The sequence below is a fragment of the Sinohyriopsis cumingii genome, chromosome 15 (assembly GCF_028554795.1).
Source record: "Sinohyriopsis cumingii isolate HCF-2022 chromosome 15, ASM2855479v2, whole genome shotgun sequence".
NCBI lineage: Eukaryota > Metazoa > Mollusca > Bivalvia > Unionida > Unionidae > Sinohyriopsis > Sinohyriopsis cumingii.
In genome coordinates this window covers 70007028-70031386 of record NC_142975.1, presented here as the reverse complement: position 1 = coordinate 70031386, position 24359 = coordinate 70007028, and the positions used below count along the sequence as shown (strand labels likewise).

The 24359-nt window shown below is 37.0% G+C and overlaps 1 protein-coding gene across 3 annotated transcripts in view; it reads right to left on the bottom strand.

Moving 5' to 3' along the window:
- Positions 1-18433, bottom strand: part of LOC149782032 (beta,beta-carotene 15,15'-dioxygenase-like) — a 42552-nt gene extending 24119 nt beyond the window's left edge. Inside the window, exons 1-5 of one of the 3 annotated variants that reach the window (XM_089933437.1) lie at positions 18083-18433; positions 9931-10023; positions 2688-2810; positions 1999-2134; positions 566-710 (exon numbers count right to left, since the gene is read on the bottom strand). In XM_089933437.1, coding sequence (XP_089789563.1) covers positions 566-710; positions 1999-2134; positions 2688-2810; positions 9931-10018 — 492 coding nt within the window. In that variant the 5' untranslated portion in view covers positions 10019-10023; positions 18083-18433. Of the gene's footprint in view, positions 1-565; positions 711-1998; positions 2135-2687; positions 2811-9930; positions 10024-10615; positions 10635-18082 lie in introns of those variants that run through there. The other 2 variants (XM_089933436.1, XM_089933438.1) reach the window with 2 other exon arrangements.
- Positions 18434-24359: the final 5926 nt, after the last annotated feature.

Genomic DNA, 24359 nt, shown 5'->3' with positions numbered 1-24359 from the left:
GTATAAAATTCATAAACCAAATAACGAATTATGTTTTAACAAGTTTCCAATACTCTGGAACTTTGCCCTGGAATAGTATTCCAGTTGAGATTAGAAATGCCCACTCATTTTCCTTTTTTCAAACGCCATATATCCAGTGGTTTCAGAGATGCAGCTAAAATAAATTAATTCCTTTTTATGAGGGTCTCAAAGTAGATTAGTTCTTATCTAACTGTATTACCCTTTTTAAATAAAGTCAGTATTATTATTATTATTATTATTATTATTAAAACATTAGAAAAAGAAATTGTGGGCAGCTGTCGGGTCAAAAGGTTGCAAATATGCTAATTTAGAGCTTGAGTTGTGCAGCATTTCTATCAACTGTTACGTATTTATATCTCGTTAGGCGAGATAAACTATATAAGTCCTAACAAAACTAGAGCTGAAATCTTTTTTAGTTTAAGTTCTCTTGGGATTATTTGTTGAGAAATACATTAAGTAACTGACATTATTGTTCCTTTATTTTCGTTTATCCAACCACCATGATGTGTTTCATTATTTAAATTGCATGAGAATGGATTCGTACTTTCCCCAGTGAATCCAATGTTTCCGGATCCACTTTGTGGATGGTATCACTCTCTGTCGACGCATACAGTTCATCCTTCATTGGGTAGAATGATACGAGCGTGTTGTCACTAGGACTGTCATTAGGTTGAAAGTAGGACAAAAATCTAAAATAAACAAATATATAGTTGTTCTTTGCTTATTTGAAATATTGTACTTGCAAAAGTTGTGTAAAATATGTGACCCCTGTTAGGTTTGATCCTTATGGATTAGACCAAATAAATATTTCAGTGAACGATTCATTCATATTTTGGCTTTGGACTGAAATGTTTCACAAGCAATGGCAGATTTCTTTAGTTGTTTAATTGTATATCTTTTGTGTGTCATGCGGGTTGTTCTTATTATTGTGCAAGACGGTTTACTTAGCAATGTAACAGAGAGAGAGAGAGAGGGAGGGAGAAAGACAGTCAGAAGCATTTCATTTTGCATTCTTTACCGTGAAAAGACATTATAACTGTTGTTTTATCCAATATTTCAATATCAATTAATCCAGAAGTTAACCTTTTGGTTGGTTTCTTAAAATCTGTGTTGATTTAATAAAAAATATATTTATGTTTTGTTTGCTTTTTCTGAGAAGAAACGCCTAAAAACACCTAAAGCTCTGTCATAATGTGCTATCTGACTTGGTGGGTATTTGTTTCTTCTTCAGGAAAGTTAAAACTCGAAAGCGTTTTTATTGTGACTGGCAAATAAGATATTCTAAACTGAATCGAGAATTGAGTCATCTTTTTACGTCATCATGCAAATACAGCTAAAATTGCATTGCTGCTATAATGAGATTCATTTGATGCAAATCTTGCCTAACTGAACACTGAGACAAACTATGCTGACCGTTTGATAGAAGTGTCCAGCATATATAGGTTTCATTAGTATTAAAAAGGCATGTTTTGGACCAAGAAATCTGGCTGGTCTGCAGAGAAAGACGGGATACAGAGGGAGTCGCCGAAGTGAAATTTGAGTCAAGTTTCACTCTCCTGTTTTTGCTTGTATCATGCATTTCATATGATGGTGTGTATGACAAAACTAACAAATACTTCAGTCTTGCCCCGCTCCCCTGAAAACGGAGCTTTTCCGCGAAGCAAACGACGAATAACGCCAAGAATGTTACAGCTAATTGCGAAGTGATGCTTGATACTGTTGAGATTGTAAGAATTGGAATTTCTTTGCGGACCCAGGCCCTAGCGTAAACTGATGCAAGTAGATTTCCCCCCAGTCAATTTTTTTTATTATTAAACAACGAATGGCACTACATGCGATATCAACTGCTACAGTATATAGTATGTTGCATTATGTGCAAATGAACTTTCCAATAAATAAACTTTGGCAAAAGAGGCTAGTTTAAGCAAATACAGTCATGTGGAGAGAAAAGTGCATAAAATGCCATTTTTTAACAACCTCTGAAAGATGTTTTTACACGGATCTGGGAAGGCTACCGTCCCCACCTCTGTTACGACAATTCTGTTGGCAGCCATGTTTCTTTTGTAGGTGTCGCTTCTAAGGTAGCGGCATTGATAGTAGGCTTTACCATCAGCTGTAAGAAGACAACATCCGTTTAACAGTGTTAAATAAGCAAGACTTGGAGGTTCATTGATTATGGAATTCATTCGACTAAGGCATATGTGGGGAGATACGTTTCGGAAGTCGCAACATATTGAAATTCCAAGAAGAAAACAGTAATCAGGAAGGGAAGAATATTATGTAGCGCCGGCCATTCTGTTTTATAACTACGAGGATTTCTGATTATTTTTTATATTTATATTATCTTTATTACTGTTACAAACTTAATGCATTTGCAATTTTAACAAGTACAAAGAATATTAATGGTACTGTGTTGCTTCCATCATTTAAAACGGACTCATGAACTGACACTCTGCTTACGATTCAGTTCTAAGACCGGATAACACCGACATTGTTTTTGTCTTCAAAAAAATGACACCCGACTTTTCTGTTAGTTCATAAATGAGATTCTGTTGTAATGGATGATGTATTAGAGCGGACAAAATTTATCAAACATGTAGCTTTTGCATTGTGGTTGTATTCAGTAAAATGCATTTGTCTGAAATATTGAAGCAGTCAATACTTACAGACATGGAATCTCTGGAACATAGCCATGGGATCAAAGAGATGGTTGAATTTCGTGTCGCCCACCTCGTATTTTCCTGGGCCGTTTCGGTACAGGCTTCCTCGAATCCATGTTGGAATGGTGCCTGTGTTGTAATGGTAAAAATAATGTAATTTAAGAATCAACATCATACACTAAATAGTACCCTCGATCGATCGATTGTGTTTAATTTTCGTGTAGCCGTCTCCAACCATTTTTTCTTCTTTTGTTGCTTTTGTGGTACTGTTAATATCGAGAGAGATACAATTCACTGTTGCTTTTGAAATATATTTGTTTCACTGTTTCTTCTGGAAAATTAAAACCAAAGGGTACTATTGTCTGCAACGTTCAGTCTAATAAACCGTTCTTTAATTTTTTCAGTGTCTTCCGTTGATACAACTGAATGTATAACAATAGTTTAATGAATGACTTTATGGAACCATCAACAGAACCTGACTTGTTCTACATCATGAACCAGGATCACACTTCATGTATGGCTTGCACTTGGGGCAAGAATAAACAATTTGATTTCGGGGTATAAATGTAACTCTGAGTGAAAATGTAATGGTTTCCGATATAAAGAATTAAAAGCATACAATTAGTTTTAAAACTGTACACTTTGCATTCTTTTTAATCTTGGAAAGAGAACTCAAGAATTCTTCAAACTTTTGGAAATTCTCACAAGTTCCTCGGAAACAAAACAAAACTAATTCCAGAAAAACACATGATAAAACAAGACAAATTCAAAACACATGATAAAACAAGACTAATTTAAAACACATGATAAAGCAATACTAATTCCTGGAAAACACATGATAAAACAAGACAAATTCAAAACACATGATAAAACAAGACTAATTTAAAACACATGATAAAACAAGACTAATTCCTGGAAAACACACGATATTATTGCTATTTCAATTTCTAATTTTGCTCAACGTTCCGGGAAAAACTCAACTCGAAGCCAAACAATAACAAAGCTATTTCAAAATCTCAATTTCAATCTTAGTTAGATGTTTAGTTAAACTGGGTATTGTGTTGAATTCATGTCGATAGAATTCACATTAAAGAATGATATACTAACGCCTAGAGAGAGGACAGTCAAACACGGGCTGGGAGCATAATGTGCTGTTCATTGCACTTTTGTTACAATATGCTACGTCATAATGTATTTATTTATATTTGTTTTTGTAAGATATATTCCACAATTAAGATATACAATATATGCATGTGACTAACGACGAATCCAAGGCAAATAGATTAAGGCCGCAGAAATAATCGCTATCACGAATAACGAGAAAGATAAATCACTCGAAATTAAGCACCATAAAAACATCATGCTATATACATGTGACTAACGACGAATCCAGGGCAAATAGATTAAGGCCGCAGAAATAATCGCTATCATGAATTACGAGAGAGATAAATCACTCCAAATTAAGCACCATAAAAACATCATGCTAGCTTGGTTCCACGAAAGCCCAGCACATGACTGGAAATGTATCCGTGGCGTGACTCATGTACTTACGATGAGCATGCAGAGTGTATTGTATTTATACGATGATTGATTTATGGAGCAAGCAGTATGCAATATATTTGTACGATGATTGATTTATGGAGCATGCAGGGTATATTGTAATTATACGATGATTGATTTATGGAGCATGCAGGGTGTATTGTATTTATACGATGATTGATTTATGGAGCATGCAGGGTTTATTGTAATTATACGATGATTGATTAATGGAGAAAGCAGTATGTATTGTAATTATACGATGATTGATTAATGGAGCATGCAGGTGTATTGTAATTATACGATGATTGATTTATGGAGCATGCAGGGTGTATTGTAATTATACGATGATTGATTTATGGAGCATGCAGATGTATTGTAATTATACGATGATTGATTTATGGAGCATGCAGGGTGTATTGTAATTATACGATGATTGATTTATGGAGCATGCAGGGTGTATTGTAATTATACGATGATTGATTTATGGAGCATGCAGGGTTATTATAATTATACGGTGATTGATTTATGGAGCATGCAGTGTGTACTGGAACTTTACGATGATTAATTTATGGAGCATGCAAGGTGTATTGTAATTATACGATAATTGATTTATGGAGCATGCAGGGTGTATTGTAATTATACGATGATTGATTTATGGAGCATGCAGGGTGTATTGTAATTATACGATGATTGATTTATGGAGCATGCAGGGTTATTATAATTATACGGTGATTGATTTATGGAGTATGCAGGGTGTATTGTAATTATACGATGATTTACTTATGGAGCATGCAAGGTGTATTGTAATTATATGATAATTGATTTATGGAGCATGCAGGGTATATTGTAATTATACGATGATTGATTTATGGAGTATGCAGGGTGTATTGTAATTATACGATGATTGATTTATGGAGCATGCATGATATATTGTAATTATACGATGATTGATTTATGGAGCATGCAGGGTGTATTGTAATTATACGATGATTGATTTATGGAGCATGCATAGTGTATTGTAATTATACGATGATTGATTTATAGAGCATGCATCATATGTTGTAATTATGCGATTATTGATTTATGGAGCATGCATGATATATTGTAATCATACGATGATTGATTTATGGAGCATGCAGGGTGTATTATAATATACGACGATTGATTTATGGAGCATGCATCATATATTGTAATTATACGATGATTGATTTACGGAGCATGCAGGATGAATTATAATTATACGATGATTGATTTATGGAGCATGCATCATATATTGTAATTATACGATTATTGATTTATGGAGCATGCAGGGTGTATTGTAATTATACGATTATTGATTTATGGAGCATGCATGATATATTGTAATTATACGACGACTGATTTATGGAGCATGCAGGATGTATTATAATTATACGATGATTGATTTATGGACCGTGATTGACGTGTAAAGTTTGGCGACAATGTGCACTTTCAGAAGTGTCTGAATACATATAGCTACGACTCTTATATTAATAGAAAAGGTTTCCCTTTCATCGGTCATTTAGTACGTATAGGTAACTGCATTTGTATGGGAAAATATGAACCAGTTTTTTGGATGGAATATTGCACGACCTTGGAAGTGCAGTATATCCATCCGACAAAACGATTTCATATTTTACCATTCAAATGCAGTAACCTTTTTTATTATATGCTCATTTTCTTATTCTACCTAAGGCGTAATTATATAAACAAAATACACTATAAGAAACAACGTAAATGAATGTATGCCGTATTCCAAACTAAATACACAAGTGCAGATTCATTACACAGCAACATTCTTAATGCGCACATAACTCCGCCCAGATAAATTTGAACTTGTAGCGCGATAGACATAAGTATCAAAAGATTTGTTTACAAAGTAGTTCCTAATACACCTTTGGGCACACGTTTCCTGCGCGTGAGTGTAATATGAAGGTGTGCAATATGGTAAAATACTGATTCTGACAATGTAAAATTAACAGAGAAGAAAATTACCATATAATAAAGCTCCTTTCAGAAGTATTTAAAGATTCATTATGATACATAATACGACTGAGTCTTAATTTATATCTACATTTAAAATGCACTCCAGAATGAATGAGTATTATTTCAACCAGAAGTTAGGTACTAATGAGTTCCAGACTTGGTACCGTACTCGCGAAACTCTTGAACTTAAGCGTATACCCTAACTCAAATTTTGATAGTTTACAATAAAATAACTAACTGAAATACTTGAGCTTTCAAAGTAGCAACAACTATGGAAACAGATGCCAGTCAAATGCGTCAGATCACAATTATAAGTTCTTGTTCAGTAGTTCCAGTCTATGTTTAGAGCATTTTCCCCGTGTCCTTTGCTGGTGATACAATAGTTAGATTTTGGCATTCTTGGTATTGATTTGAAGGTAATTGTTTGTTCTTTAAGATTTAGGCATTATGGTGTGGTTGTCTTTGTGTATTTTGGCGACAGTGCACAGTGAGTAATGAGGCAGTGATAATGATCTTGTAGCGAAATCTGCCGGACAACCTACGTCAAGACCTTCGCCGTGAGATCATCTTTGAAGGTACTTAAGAGTAAGATAGGATTTATTATCATTTGAAGACAACGGAATGTTCAGTACTGAGCAACAAATGTAGAAATTATATAGAAAAAAAAGTGTGATCTGATTCCTGTCTGTAATATATCGTTAAAAGTTTAAATTGATAAAAAAAAGCTTATTATTCATAAAAGACGCGTGAAATTTTAGTATATTGTGTATATTGACTTTAAAAATAGAAGAAAGAAATTAAAAATTAAATCAATAATTTTAATATAAAAAAAAATTGATGAATATTTTCAAGAAATGAAATTTATTTTTTTCCCCAAAAGGCACATATATCATATTTATTGGGAATGATATTAAATATTATCAGCATGTATGTATTCCTACACCATGTACAAGCTGCAATGATAAATATATGTCAAATTTTGTCAAAGAAAATATCTTTGGATGTCATAACTAGACCTTTATTTAAAATGCATGTATACAGATTTATATTTGATATTGTGCCTTTGGGTCATTCAAACTATTTATAATGGGTCCAAGTTATTAATTTCCGTGTTTATGATGGGGTGAATTTCTCCGCAACACGTAGATTTCAGTAATTGTTTATAAACATACTTGTTTATAAACAGTTATATGTAATTGTTTTTAAACATAATTATATGTAATTGTTCATAAACATAATTATATGGTACTTAAAGAGAGTACAGAAATGAAAACTTTATAGTAAAACCTATTCAAGTTGTCTACGAAATAATTTTAAACTGCCACAGATTGATAAATATCAAAAGAAATACAGGTTAAAGGGATACAATATACTTTCCCCATGTATATGTACCCTTGGATGTAAGAAAACATCAAAAAGTTGAACGCAGTAAGCATTCCGTTTTATTGTTCTGTTTGGTTAAGGCATTGATTGACAGTGCAGCATTGCTAAGGCTAAGCTAATATTATGCGAAATCTAATGAACCATTTCGCTTTATGCATTATCAGTTACTAATAATGACTGTTAACTGATTCTCTAAAGATTATACAAGAAAAATACAACCAGATTACGCGAATTTAACTTTATACAACTGATCTTAACATGGTTACGCGTCCCACATGAGCAAATATCCATATATTCATGTAGGCTCTCATTATAGATATAGTGGATCTGTAAGGTACTTATCTGCCTGTAAGCATATAAAATATCCCAAAATGTTTTTTTCATCATGAATATGTTTATGTACGGTAACATATTTTAACTTAGTACTTTGACAGAGTGCGGTATTGTACCATCGGCTGATAACACATTCCAATGAATCATTCAGTTTAATAATTGTTAACCAACACTCTTAAAAACACACTAAACCTGTTCAAACAGCTCATTTGAATTATGTTTGGACAGTTGATTTTATTAAGTACATGGTACATGTCCCACGTATGCAAATGTCCATCCCCGTTTACAAGTTTGGGGATCAGAATTTCACATTTAGTTGATGATATCGGATCTATTGGTATCTACAGTTGATCTATGAGGCACATATTTGGCTGAATTCTCTTGTTATCGTTATTTCCATGACGAATAAGAGTATTAAACTAATATCGTTTAATCATGTAATGTTACATGTACTTTGCTTCCCCCGTGTTTATTGGTATGTACTAATGTGTGTACCAGTGATCAAACCTCGCCGTCCCAACATTGCCTAAAACTTTAGGACACCTAGTGTACCTAATACGTTATTTAGCCTGTAAATGTCTAAATAAACTTCTAGAAACCCCTAATATTTTTTTGATGAATTTACCACTCTAATACATGCCCATTACTTCACATTTCTGAGTGTCATTAGGTCACGTTTAATAATTTTTTCCGAGTTTGCATCCTTGATGACATTTTGAAATCTCCATAATCTAACAATGATTACCAAACATACATCGAAATGATTACTCAACAGACACCGGAAAGATTACTCAACAGACACCAGAATGATTACTCAGCTTACACCTTTAAAAAAGTGACTGAAAGAGTTACAATATTTATTCGACACGTAAATCTAGTAAGTTCTTTACATGCTGGTTGCCACACAAAATGAATGCCGTGCGGCAATCTAAATTCCCTTGGGGAGCATTCACTATTCGCGGTAAAGGTAAAACGTCACAAATTTAGAGCGCCGTCTGTTGTCATGATGCCATGCTAATACTCTAGTAGCCCATTATGACAAAAGATGGCGACACGAGTTGGACAACAAAGATGATACTGATAAAACTTTGTATTTACACTGTTTCAAGGCCAAATCTGTATGAAAACAGCAGCTGGAATGATGTAATTGTAATATGGCAAGTTTATAAATAGAATATAAAGCTTATAATAACTGACATAGCATTTGCCATATGAAAAACTACGGAATGACTTCAGTAGCTGGCAAACTGTAAGATACAATGACGCAGAAGGAAAGTAGATCTAAGCAACAGCAGCCATTTACAATAATGCAGACGGAACGTAGCACTTGCAAACTGCCACGTACAGTTTGCATCATGGAAGAATACAATATACATGCATAGAATTAAGAAAGTAGCACTTGCAAGCAGCCATTTACAATAATGCATCAAGGAAGGATAGAAAACACATGCATAGATTTATCGCGATATTACCCCTCCATTCCGTAATACCAAAATGAATGTTAGTGGTTTCTTTGCTTTTTTTTGTTGCTTTTTTTTAAAAAATATCCTACTAAAATTAAGTTCACCCGATATGCTCCTTTATCGGTGCCTAACAGATTATCCATTACGTCGCAAATCTCGATTGTAATCAGATTATAAAAAAGCACCGAATATACACAAAAAACTACCGAATATAAAATCAAATCCACAGATTATATCAACGAAATACAACATAAGACAGTTATAATTTTCCTTGTCGATGACTGAATGTTCATAACATTTTCTTTGCTTCCTAAATGGATTTGACCCATACAAGTTTTCATGAAAATGCACTACTGTTTCTTACGGGGAAAATAAATCCATGTCATACACCAATAAGAATCCACTATTGTACGACATCAGCATGTAAAATGATCATCATTTATTGAGTGTCATTAACAAAAGACGTGTGTGGAACTTTTAATGGCTTGCACAGCCAAGAACTATATATTAAACTGTCTACTTCCTACCTGTAACTTTACCCTCCACTGGTTCTTCAAACTCCCTTTCCACTGTCTGGTAAAACTTGTGCAGCTTGGACTTTATTCCGATTGTCATAAATCCTGCAATCATAGTTACTGAAATTTATATATTTTGTCGTTACGTCTACATAAGACTAAATATCTATCACACAGAGGCCACACACACACATACACGTGTGTGTGTGTGTGTGTGTGATTTCTTTCAGTTACTGTAATGATAAAATAACAGAATTTTCAGGTGTATTAGTTCAGGATAGGAACATAATATTCCACCTGTGTGTCAGAGTTTTGCATCAGACACGAGGCTTTCGGGGTTATAGCTTTGCGTCCTGCACGCAACTTTCTGGGTCAGAGTTTTGCGTCATACACGAGATTTTCTGAGAAAGAATTTTATTTTAGACACGAGGCTTTCTGGGTCAGAGTTTTGCATTAGACACGATGCTTTCTGTTTCAAGGTTACATTTTTCCTATCCTACACTAATGCAAATCGTGGATTTTGCTCACATTCAGGATCTAAAAAATCTAGTTGAATTTTAAGACGGCGTAAAGTGAATACTGGTGCAAATTTCAAAAAGCAAAACACCGATTGAAAACTATTTTCTGACCTTGAAATGGAGCGTAAAATGTTAGGGTTACACTGAATTTTGGTGTATACATGTCATTTAACACATACCAACATTCTAGTAACAATTGTCTAGACAGTCGATATAACGGTAATGTACAGCGTCTGAATTGTGTCCTCAAGGGAGCTTGCGCAATGATGCCAACGTGAATAGGTCAATAGACACTGTATAAGATCAAGCAAGACAGATAAACAAAATGACAGATGATGATTTATCTATATTTATCAAGAACTGTTTCAAGGAAACAATTTTCCTATCCTACACTAATGCAAAATTGATGATTTTTCTCACATTCAGGATCGAAAAACGCTAGCCGAATTCAAAATGGCGTATTGTCAATGCTGATGCAACTTTCAGACAGCAAAACACCGACTGAAAATTATTTATTCACTGTAAAATAGACCGATGGTTCCAATGTTAACAAGTTAATAAATGTTGTTCAAGACCAAACGAGACAAATAAAAAATGACAGATGTTGACTGAGATATGATCATATAGAACTGATCGTACTTTTATGAATAATATTTACACGATTGAGGAAAAAAATTAGCAACTTTATCGACGTTTTTTTTTTTTTTCTACACGAATCTGGATTACAGAATCTGCACCTGTGATCAATGCCAAACGTGCTGTTGGCAGGACAGTAGTCTCCGCGGCTGCATGTTGTATGACGTAAATGTGATGTAATTAAGGTTAATCTTGATTCATGTCAGAATGCTCAAGTAATGAACACGAAAATCTGGGATGTTTGTCAATTTGTGTGGATTATGATCCCAATGCTAAATCAAGTGACGAATGTCAAATCACGTGACAAAAGTTTAATAAACTCATCCCTGTTCTAACAAGGTGAACACATGTTCTCGCTGGTCATATATACAGTTCAGTTTTGAGCCTTGTGACACTTCCAAATTCAGTGCCGGATTAAACTAGTGCGGGGCCTGTAGCATATGTTATAAATATTGTCAATGTGCCAAGGCAAGGGGGGATCCTCATGGCACTACATACGTTGGGACTGGATTTCGGAAAAATTGATTGGGTACAAAATGCAGGTATCAATAAATATGTAATTTACCCTAAACACCCAACCCCCCTTCTGAACATGGCGACAATTGAAATAAAGGGGGTCACACCAACAGTAGGACCGACTGAACCCTTTCTGCGTGAAATAGAGCCTAGGGCTATCGAAGTGCATATTATAGGACTCCCACTAGAAGTATCAACAGAAGAAGTGAAAAGTTGAAACAAAATTCAATATAAAAGTGATCACGCACAAAATGGCAACAGTATGGGGCTTCGCCCCAATAAAATCCGGGGGTAGAATACTCTACATGACTAAAGAAGAAGTCAGGAAAATGCCGATATATTTCTACGTCCTTGGATTTAGAATCAAAAGCTGGTACAGGGGCGCTTAACACGATAGAAAGTGCCCAAGATGTCTGCAAACGGGCCATGCTCCCAGGGAATGCCCCCAACCACCAACAAAGCCCACAGCACAGAAAGCAGAAACATATGCAAGTAAAGCCGCTGCAATGCCAAACTACCAAAACATGGACGTACAAGACCAAGTATGCGCCCTGATAAGACAAGTCAGAACAGAGAACGGTAGCAACAACAACAACAATAACAATAACAATGAGGAAGAAGAAGACGTAATTAACCAGCTACCAGCAGTCGACATATCAGAAATCGGAGAAAATACACAAGAAACCCTGCATGGGGCAACATCCTAAGCCCAAATAAAACGGGAAAATTGAAAACTCCGGCAAGAGAGCCCTTAGTACTTAGAAACAGATTCGAGGGACTAATGGAGGAGGAAGGACAAGAGGGACCTGAAAGCCTAACAGAAAAGGGGGTCAATGATCTAATAAGCATAAAACCTTTAACATCTACCCCACTACCAAGAAGAAATAGAAAAAAACGGAAAGCAGACTCGGGCCAGGATTCACCCCAAGAGAAAGAGATGGAGAATGACAGCAGAGACAACCTTGAGTACAGAACCGGAGAAAAATGAGACCAAGGTGTCAAAAACACAGGTCAAAAAGAAAAGAGCGGAAGGAAATGAGGATGACTGTGAGATGACAAGCGAAGTAGAAAGTGAAAATGGGAATGACGGCGATGAAGATAATGATGACGACGACGATAGATTTGAAACGGAGACTGAAAACGAAAGTGACGCACGGGATTCACAGGTCACAAAGAAAACTGATAATACATTGGAAACTGTACAGGAAAACACAATAGACGGAACTAACACGCTAGGAATTACTACATCGGGGGAAGAAACCCCTCTAAGCAGCAGTTCTGGGGGAGGGGGAGACCAATGCCCCCAAATAGTAGCTACATAACAACTTCATAAACCAATTAAAGGAAATATAAGCTAGAACAATATAATTAAAAAAGGGACAATTATTATTAACCATCAAAGCGGCAACCTGGAGGAGACAAAAAATGGAGGGAAAAACTTCCAAGTTTTGTCGATAAATGTAAATGGCGTCAATAAAGACAAAATTCTTAAATTTGATAAAGATTTGACCTATGACCTATTACTGATACAGGAAACATAATGGACTCAATAATGAACTTAAAAGCCTTATGTGAAGATAGGCTAAACTGTGTATTAGTAACAAATGATTACGATGGAAAAGATGTAAAAGGTGGAGTGGCCACTTTAATAAAGAACAGAAGAGGAATAACCTGGGAAAGGAAGGAGGAAGGGAAATACTTTAAAGGCAGATTATTACACATAATCATTTGAAAAACACACTTCATTAATTTATATATGCCTGCGAGCAAATACCACAAACAAGAATTCTTGGGGAAATTAAATAAGTATTTAGAAAAATACACAATGGAAAACGTCATATTAGGGGGAGATTTCAATTGGGTGGGGGTAAATATTGACAGGGCGGGTGAATTAACAACAAACTACTTCAGGTTTAAACCAGAAATGAATAATTTAATGCGAAAAGACAAATTTATAGATGTTTATAGGGTTTTAAATATGCCGAGACAACAATATATGTATGACTATAAAACAAACAAGGGAAGTAGACTAGACAAATTTTTATGCATAAATTATGATGAACAAAAGTACAGAGAAGCAGGTATTACGGATTTTAAAATATCAGACCATAAGCTTATATATTTGAAAGTTGGACTAAAGTCAAAAAGTAAATGGGGTAAAGGAAGCTGGAAACTAAATAACAAAATACTAGAAGATCTAGAATTTGTTAAGGAAATAAAAAAAGAAATAAATAATTTTGTAAATAAAGGTAATTTAGATATAATTAAGGAATGGGACCAACTTAAAAAGAAGTTCAAAAATATAGCCATAAAATTTTCTCAAATAAGAAGTAAAAAGCTAAAATTGGAAAAGGAAGCAACAGAATTCCAACTTATGAAGAACAACACAGAGGAAGTAGACAAACAACTAAAAGACAGACTGAATAAAATAATATATAAGCGAGGGAGAGGCAGAGAAATAAGGGCAGGTAAATACACTGAAATATAAAAAATAAAAAAAGCGGAAGGATTGTACAAACGGGAGGAAATAAGGAGGAGGGGGGAACTTTGGACAGCTTCAAATTAAATGGGAATAAGAAAACTGTAGACAAAGACGAAATTTTACCACAAATAAAAAAATTCTATAGCCAACTATATGCATCGCAGGAAATTGAAGATGGTACAATAGCGGAATATCTTCAAGATATTGAATGCGAGACGATATCAACAGAACATAAAGACTTATGTGATGATTTCATCTCGCAAGAGGAAATTAGGAAAAGCATACAAACCTTCACTAAAGGGAAATCCCCAGGTGGAGATGGACTCACCCCAGACGTCTACATGAAATTCTGTGGTGAGTTGTCGCCCATATTAGAATGGTTATATAATAACATTTTGCTTAGAAATAAAACAATGACAGAAAGCACGAGGGAAGGGATCATAATATTAATATACAAAGGGAAAGGAGACAGGGAAGATCTAAGGAACTGGAGGCCCATCTCCCTTCTAAATATGGACTATAAAATTTTAAGTAAAATACTGGCAGAAAGAATCAAAAAGGGAATGGGAACAATTATAAATGATAACCAATCATGTGGAGCGAAAGGTAGGGACATACAAAATAACATACTGATTATTAAAACAATCATAGAATATATAAATGAAACCGGCCAGAAAGGTGTCATGGTACTTTTCGATCAGGAAAAATTCTTTGACAGATTGGAACAAAACTACATTCAAAAAGTGCTAGAGAAATTTGGATTTGGAAAAATCTTCCAGAAATGGACCAAAATCCTGTACAATAAAATATCCTCAAGAGTACAGGTAAATGGAGCAAAGACAGGTAAATTTGAAATTAAAAGATCGGTGAGGCAAGGTTTCCCGCTATTATACGTAAGAGCAATCGAAATTCTAAGCATAAGTATAAAACTTAATACAAATATTGAAGGTATAAAGGTTCCAAATATAAAAGATGAGGTAAAAATGCTACAACATGCGGATGGTTGCACCAACTTTATAAAGGATCCAAATTCTTTTAAACACCTGATGAAAGAATTTGAAAAGTTTGGAAAAGCGTCAGGATCCCAAATCAACCATGACAAAACTGAAATCCTAAAAATAGGCAACTGGAGGGGAAACCACTCAGGATTACCCCCACCCCACCCCCACCCCCATTTAATCAGAGAAAAAGTTAAAGCACTAGGTGTCTACTTATGAGCAGGAGACGATAAGGAAAACTGTAAGAAAATAAAAGAGGAAGTTGAGAAAAATGTGACAACCTGGGCACTAACGCCATTATGCCTCACAGAACGGGCCCAAGTGGCCAAAAATTACATGTATGTCCATATGAATTATATTTTAAAATCTATAGATATTAGTAATACTACACTAAGTAAAATTGATAACAAGATAATAGACTATATTTGGGATTTCAAAACGCATTACATTAATAAAGAAACTCTGTATAGGGCCAGGAAAAAAAAGGGGGGGGGGTAGCTCTACCAAGTCCCATATTACTAAAATAATCCAATATTTTAAATAGGTTTAAAAAAATACAGTCAGAACCCAAGGCGCCATGGGAAGGGATTTATATTTATTGGTTTGGGTTTACGTTAAGAAACAGATTAGATATTTATAAAATAAGCAACTCACTAAAAAACTAGAAATACCCAGAAAATTTAGAAGTATAAAAGAACTATTACAAAAATATAGAGACAAAAAAGAACTATAGGATCTAAGTGACAAATTAACATACAAACGTATAAGAGAGGAGATTACATCGAAAATTAAAAGTAAAATAGAAAAAGAAAATATACATGTAAACTGGAATAGATCATGGGGGCACTGGGTCAAAATACGCTCCCTAAAAATCCAAAGCCTCTGCTTCAAATACATCCACGATGCATGGTTGACAGGAGAGGTTGCAGTGAGACGGCGCATGGTCAGAGTACCGCCTAAATGTCCACTGAGTTCAGTAAACTGCACACAATGTTACAATGTGAAAAATCCAGAGTTAATAGGGATAAGATCATAGCAGAACTATGCAAAAATGACGTTTGCAAGAAACAAAATATATTATACTTGGATGGTTGTTGTTGTTTTAGGGTTTAACGCCATTTTTCAGCACAAGATAGGCTATACATGGCGGCCAGTATAATTGGTGGAGGAAGAACCCTGGAAAACCCCGGGAAGAACCACCGACCCACGAGAAGCTACTGGCAGGCTTTCTCACGTACCAACGTTAGCCGAGGCTGAGACTCGAACTCACGCTGACAGAGGTGAGATGGCAGTGATCCGTAACGGCGAGCGCTTTAGACCACTCGGCCACTCGGGGCCCCATACTTGGATGGTAACTTTAGCAAAAAAAACACAATTTATGATAATAGATTATATCATAACAACAATGGTGGCCTGTGGCCAAATAATAGTTATAGGGAAATAGCAAAAAAGGGGAAGGGTGGGGGCAGTGATAATATCCTCAGCGGATATTACCCTAAAGGGAAATAGCCCAAGCCCCCCCCCCCCCCCGGTGTTTCTTCCCCTGTTTTTTTTTTCCTCTCTCTCTCTCCCGTCACTCCCAAATTCTATTACAACCACCAACTCATGAGGGGCAGGGAATTTACATGGGGAAATTAAAAGACGAGGACATCATGGGGCTAAGTCACATGGCGCTGCGCGAAGTGGACAGGCCCACGAAAGAGCCTTGGAAAAACACCCCATGTAGAACATACGTACGTACAAAACAGTAACACAAAGAACAACTTGGGGAAACACAAATTAGGACCTTAAAAACTTTTCTCTATCCCAAAAATCATACAGCTCCCGCACTGTATGGTGGACCAATTTTAGTGGTCAAATAAACAATTTTGGAACTTTCAATAGGGAACCTAAAGCGTAATCTTTAAAAAAAAAAAAAAGGAGGCCTAATTCGATCCAGGTGAAGCACAATGGAAATAAAGGAGGGTGGAGCTTGGATCGAAAGCAACCTACCTGTTTAAAAATTTTATTAAATAAACACGAGGAACGACACACTTTATCACTCAAATAATACAACAGGATATTTTTTATTTTTTTTTAAAATTTTTATTAGCACACCGTTCCATCGTCCAAATTCTAAAACTGGAAATTAGCTATATTAACAGGAATGGGACTCCATTCCAAAATATAGGAATACAACTGGGGAAAGATTTGACTTAATTTGCTGTCTCAAATATATAGACCATATAGCACACATACAATATAGCATTATCACATATAGTAAACACTGAGACTTAGGAGACCTATAGCAAAGGCCACAAAAACTGACAAGGGAAGGAACCCCGAGCAAGGTGACAGAAACCAGGCTCGGATGACCAACCCTTTAGATAACACTAGGGAAATAAAATACCCCATCAAAAATTTCAAAATAAATTTTTGGAAAAAAATTATGTAATTAAACAACAACACACAGCATATCTGAGGGGGTACACAAAGATATAAAACACCTTCTTTTTTTTGGAATGGGGGAGGGAGCATCTGTATGGTGTCCCCACCTCCCAAAAATTTTTTTTATAAAGGGACCCTAAATTTAAAAAAAAAAAAACATGCATTTTTAACTTGCATAGTAAAGTAACTGTATTTCTGTATATGCTATACAGCCAGATAATACGACAAATATGTCTGACATTTCAGTAATATTATTATTTACATGTAGGTAATTGATAGCTTGAAAGCTTTTAGCGTGGAGCCCTTGAAAGTGCGGGGTCTGTAGCATATGCTACTTTTGCTACTTATACAACGATAAACTGGCACTGTGCAAATGCCGAACAGTGATTGCTTTCTATTGTACTACTACGATCACCGCTTAGTATGGAGATTTTGTAATGTCCTACATGTAAGAGTGAGCAGGTAGAACAATTTTCATATACAAAAATGAGTTCATTGAGAGAGAGAGAGAGAGAGAGAGAGAGATATCAGCATGCATAAAAAAATCGGCCGTCTCCAACGGTAACAAATATCACAAATATGCGTACATTATACTCACGTGCCCTGTTCATTTTCGCTTATTCACCTTGGTATAGCACATTGCTCATACTGACTGCTTTAAAAGCATGTATACAACACAGGGGAGCACATGACCGCCAAGGGCGTAACATATACACCTTGGATACAACTGTACGCTATGAAAAGTCTACTTGGCGTTGTTGTTGTTGTAGGGTTTAACGCCATTTTTCAGCACACGATAGGCTATACATGGCGGCCAGTATTAATGGTGGAGGAAGAACCCGGGAAAACCCCAGAAAGAACCACCGACCCACGAGAAGCTACTGGCAAGCTTTCTCACATACCCACATTAGCCGAATCCGAGACTCGAACCCACGCAGACAGAGGTGAGATGTCAGTGATCCGTAACGGAGAGCGCTTTAGACCACTCGGCCACTCGGGGCCCCAGGATAAATAGGATACAGGTTAGAGAATTTTTAATTTGTACTCTACGGAGATTCGAACCAAGGTCCGCAGGTAAACGGCACCCATTACCTCACGACTAAGGGGCCCCGAGTGGCCGAGTGGTCTAAAGCGCGTCTCAGTTACGGATCACTGCCATCTCACCTCTGTCTGCGTGGGTTCGAGTCTCGGATTCAGCTAATGTGGGTATGTGAGAAAGCTTGCCAGTAGCTTCTCGTGGGTCGGTGGTTCTTTCCAGGGTTTTCCCGGGTTCTTCCTCCACCATTAATACTGGCCGCCATGTATAGCCTATCGTGTGCTGAAAAATGGCGTTAAACCCAACAACAACAACAACCTCACGACTAAGCAAACATCACAAAAATGATGTTACTCCATCGGTGTTATATGCACTCGTGCGTAGCAGACACACTCGCATGACGACCTAATAATTAATGCTCATGTATCTACACAGTCAATCCTGATTCCTGTGAAAGAAATAAATGTATATAGAATTAATTTTAGAGAATTATAAATATACACCAGACAGAACGGAAAGTGCTATCTCAGGATTATATAGAAAAATGCCTGATAATAGTAGGCATAATTAATGTATAATACAAATAATACTACCATACTGGTTAGAGAATTTTTAATTTGTACCCTACAGAGATTCGAACCCATGTCCGCGGGTAAACGGCACCCATCGCCTTGCCTGCACACACGAACCCATATTCCCTCACGAATAGGCACACACCATAAAAATTATGTTACTCAGCAGACACATTCGCATGACGACCTAGTAATTAATTCTCATGTATCTACACGGTCATTCCGGATTTCTATGAAAGAAATCAAGGTATATATAATTTATTATAGAGAATTGTAAATATACACCAGACAGAACGGAAAGTGCTATCCCTGGATTCTATAGAAGAATGCTTGATAATAGTAGGCAGAACGGGAAGCTACTGGCAGCTGCTGTAATTTTAATTAAGTATATAGTGTAATAGATTGCAGTATGTTTCTTTCTCCTGACCAATAAATGTACACTGTAATCTTGAGAGACTATTGCAACTTTGTATCATTGGTATTGTAAACACTGTATTAAAATCCGCTGCAATGGAACCTGCACACCTAACCGTTACAATGCCCCAAACTTGTAGGTTACTTGGTGCAAGTTGTTTTCTTTTTCTCTCTCACTCCACAGACTTTCCAAGCAGCAGGGAAGTTTAACAGACCAGCCGTTCCAATCAAAATAAACCTTCCTACGAGAACTTTCTCCGTAGAAGCCTCAGAAAGCAGAAATAAAGCCTTCTACGGAAATTAATTTGCGTAAATCTCCCGCCGAGTGCAATTTTTGTGTGCATTCGAGCAAGTAAAAAAGGAAGATTTTTTGGGGGGGGTCTGGGATATTTTTTTTGTGTTAATGGATTGTTGCAAAGTTGGGCTGCTTTTCTCATGAATAAATTTGATCGAGACCAATTCGATACCGACTGCGTGGATCATGAAGATTGATCGTGATAAAACCATGTGGTGTTGCCTGAGCGCGGCTGAACAAATTTTTGAATTTGTTTATGTCCATGTCGCCGTTACACCAGGTCTGATGAATATTTCTCAGCGTGTGTGTGTCTACGCCGTTGAATACCGATAAAATATTACAATTGTCCCTAATCACCTTGGGAATCTGAGTATATCTCTGTGTCACGTAAATAACATCGGTGTTCTTGTGTCTGCCACGCGAAAATATCCTAGCCGGGTTGGTCTGCTTGTCCAGCATAACATCGTCGAATACAACAAGATTATTAATATCGCCGTCTAAATTTTCCACGGATGGAGCTTCATTGATGTCTGTGATAAATTCGATTGTGCCTTCGTCGGTATTGTCGCTAAATTCTTTTAACACTTGATAACATCGTTGATCGTCAACGGACGGTGCAACCAAATACAATTTGTCCCATTTCAGCCATCGCATGATCAAATTTAGCAACAACTGCGTCTTACCAGATCCAGATGGGCCAATAATTATCATTCTTATCGAATTCGGTAATATCGCATGATGTTTCACTTGCTCGCGTCGCTTCGTGCCTGAAAAATCAATTACATTCATGTTACTAAAATACATGGATCTATATTGTGTTAAGTGCCGCACGCACACAGCTACGTTAAATCCAACCGAAATCGTTACACGCAATAACAGAAACGCAATTGCAGGAGAATGCAAAGTTTGCAAGACACGCAAGTTCAGATTCGTAAAAAAAAACTAGAACCGGAGGAGACATTGCCGCCTCCTTGACAAATCTACCTGGGCTGCCCTGGGCGAAATATCCCGGAGAGAAGCATCTACCAGGATACAATTACTGCGGACCTGGAACAAGGCTTGATATAAGACTCGATGATAATAATCAACCAAATCAAGGCGAAGATCCAGTAAACGCCATCGATAGCGCTTGTTACTACCACGATCTTGCGTATCGTAGTGGAGATCTACAACAAAGGCATCTCGCTGATATCAGGCTAATTCACGCATTAGACGCAATTCCTGACAAAAATTTCAAAGAGAAATTGGCAACATGGCTGGTAAAAGGCGCGATGAAAGGTAAATTAGTATTCGGTGCTGGTAAATAATAATGGATCAGATATATTATTCTCCGCGAGGATTTTGGCGAGGAAAATCAGCGATTGCCAAACTTGCCAAAGCCGCTAAAGTAAAACAATCCATCGCTGAATCGTGGCTATCGAAGCAGGCAATCTGGCAAATATATCTCCCTCCACCTAAGAAAATACCATACGCGAGTTTCACTGTCAGCGTACCTAATGAGGTTCATCAGGCTGATCTTATGTTTCTTCCTTACGATACCGTTGACGGCGTCACATACAAATATGTTCTGACAGTCGTTGATATCGCCAGCAGGTATAAAGAAGCCGAGCCGTTATCGAATAAAACAGCAACGGAGATCGCTAAGGCGTTTAGCGAAATTTATTCACGATCCCCGTTGACATGGCCAAATCTTCTTCAGGTTGATCCGGGTCGAGAATTTCTTGGTGCGGTTACTTCACTGATGAAAAAGAATAATGTTAAAATCCGTCGCGGTATTGTAGGTGTTCATCACAATCAAGCTATCGTCGAAAGATTCAACAAAACGCTCGCAGAACGATTATTTGGATACCAATACGCGCGTGAATTTATTCAAGATAATCGATCTCACGATTGGGTATCAAGATTGCCTCATGTGATTAACGCGTTAAATAACGAGACAACTCGAACAATAGCAATGAAACCCGCAATTGCAATTACAAAATCGAATATACCCCTAAAGCGAGATTCCACAATTCAGCCTGTACTAGGTAGCGTCACAGTCGATATTTGTATAAAGAAGGTGAAGCCGAAGGAGGCAGAAAAAGAGCTACCGACCCAACCTGGAGTGTTACAACACATAAAATATCAGCCGTAACAAGATCGTCGGGAAGACCAGCTATTTATATCCTAGATTCATTGGCGCCTCAACGCGGATTTACCAAGGAAGAATTACAAATAGTACCAGAAGATACTCAACTACCGCCAGCGTCACTGATGTGATTTACTCGAATTCGTCCTAGCTGAGATAATTTTCTTACTCTCGACACGGCTAAATACACTAGATTTGACCAGGAAATTCTGTCATCGACGATCCAAACTTGTCCATCCACGGTTAATCCCTGCGATGAGTGTATCGTTGTTGCGTATCCTAGTTTCCATGGCGATTTTTCTGCGTTTATCGCGTCATTGACAAGATTAATATCAACAAAGATAATATCATTCAAGACCAAAGTCTTTTCCTCTCCGCAGGGCAAAGTAACACTGATATTTTGTTTCCTAGTATCAATGGGCCTGTAACATAGCGGCACCTGCAACGTTGGAAATTTCTCACAGTGCAGCTTGAATAACATTTCCTGGATAGTATCACGAACAATTTTCCTACTAGCGACGATTAGATGATCGGGACGCCACAAATTTAGAAAATCATCCATCGGAGTCTCGTCGATTATTCTCCTCATGACATCACACTGAATCTTATTCGGTTGTAATCGAATTAATTTCTTAAATTCGGTCAGTAAAATATCAGTCGATCTGTAATCGGCGTCGATTTCCTCGTAATAGTCAACGAAGTTTCTGAGCCATTCGTGAGGAGATTCGCCATCAATCGGATCAGGCTGACCATGATCTCCGCACATTACCACGGCGGTATTTTTTCCCTCCAGCCAGGTCAATATCGATTTTAGCGTATCTAGATTAACCGTGCAAATTTCATCAAATATAATAATCTTGTTGATATATTTATTTCCCATGGGAGCCGAATCCCATAATCCACCGCTGTACTTGAAATAACTATGATACGTGCAAGAACCAACCCCGCGTTGTTTTATTTCTCGCGCTAATCTGTGAGTTGGAGTCAACACGATCATATCGGAGTTTGCAAATAAATTTATCGCTCGCGTTGTTTTACCGCTACCACCAGGCCCATTTAGGTAGACGAATTTACTGCGTGAAATTGGGTCAAATGCAGATGCGGCTTTGGAAAAATCTTCAAATTTATCTCGATGAAATTTATCACAATCTTCAACATCGGCATCTTCGCAATAATCTAGAATATCTTCGTTTTTTATCCTCCAGGTTCCCCACAAACTACCATCGGTGATTAAATTTTCTAGCCTGTATTGGTATTTTTTATCGATATAAAACGAATCCGTCGCGACTCTTACCGCGATATCAGAAAATTTATTTATCATCGAGAGTAAATTTATACTTACATAAGCGAGCATCGACGACCGCAAATGTGTATATTGCGCTGATTCTCCGTCAAGGTAGCTAATCACGGTACCTAACTTTGTTCCGTCAATGATAATATTCTCTCTATTACAAAATATTCCTCGCGATACCGTATCGGCGATAATAAAATCCATCTCGGCGTCGTTGATAAATAATCTAGCGTGTCGATGTTTATGATCAACAGATCCACCTTGAGTAAATTTACCAATTATCTTTCTTCCGATATCTTTCGCATTGTCACAATCCGTTGGCAACCACACCTTAGTTTGTTTCCTATACGATATAATCGCCTCGCTTACTGTCAACGATACTAGCATTGACGAATCCAGCATATATCTCAACAACACCGTAGGAACCCAACGGCGCTGAGATAAATGCCTACCGAACCAAATATAGCAAATCTTATGTAAATTTTCAGCAAACTCAAACGAAGTAACACAGGCGAATCCGGTCATGACAAAATCAGGCAACGGCCCGTTAATCGCCACTCTTGTCATCTCGCTGGTAGGATGGCCAAATTTAGCAAAATAATCGGCACAATCGCCATATCCGAGGCAACTTCCAGGATAACACGCGCTCATGTCAACGGAGATCATATCTTCGAAATAATATTTGGTATTCCACAATCCGCCATGGCCGTACTCGATACAGCTAAGTTGAATATCAGCGAGATATTCGTTCCTCGTAGGTTTCCACGAATTTCTCTCTCTGGCAGCGTGAGCAGCAACAGACGGAACTGTAAAGCAGTTCGTTAGTAGTTGATCGGGATTTGACGAATATTTCACCGCGAGATTTTTCATTGATTCGTGTAATATTTCATCACGGTAAATATCGCCGCATGGCAATATAAACTGATCGTATTTTTCTTCGCTCGAGAATAACCAAATTGATATTGGATCAGACGCGGCTAATTTTTTGATATATCTAAACATGGCATCGGAATTGTCCTTCGCAGAATTTTCCGCAGATTTATTATCTGTGGGATAAAATTTAACAACACGATCTCGCGGAAATATCATCACCGATTGTGACCACGCGTGTGAATTATGATCGACAAT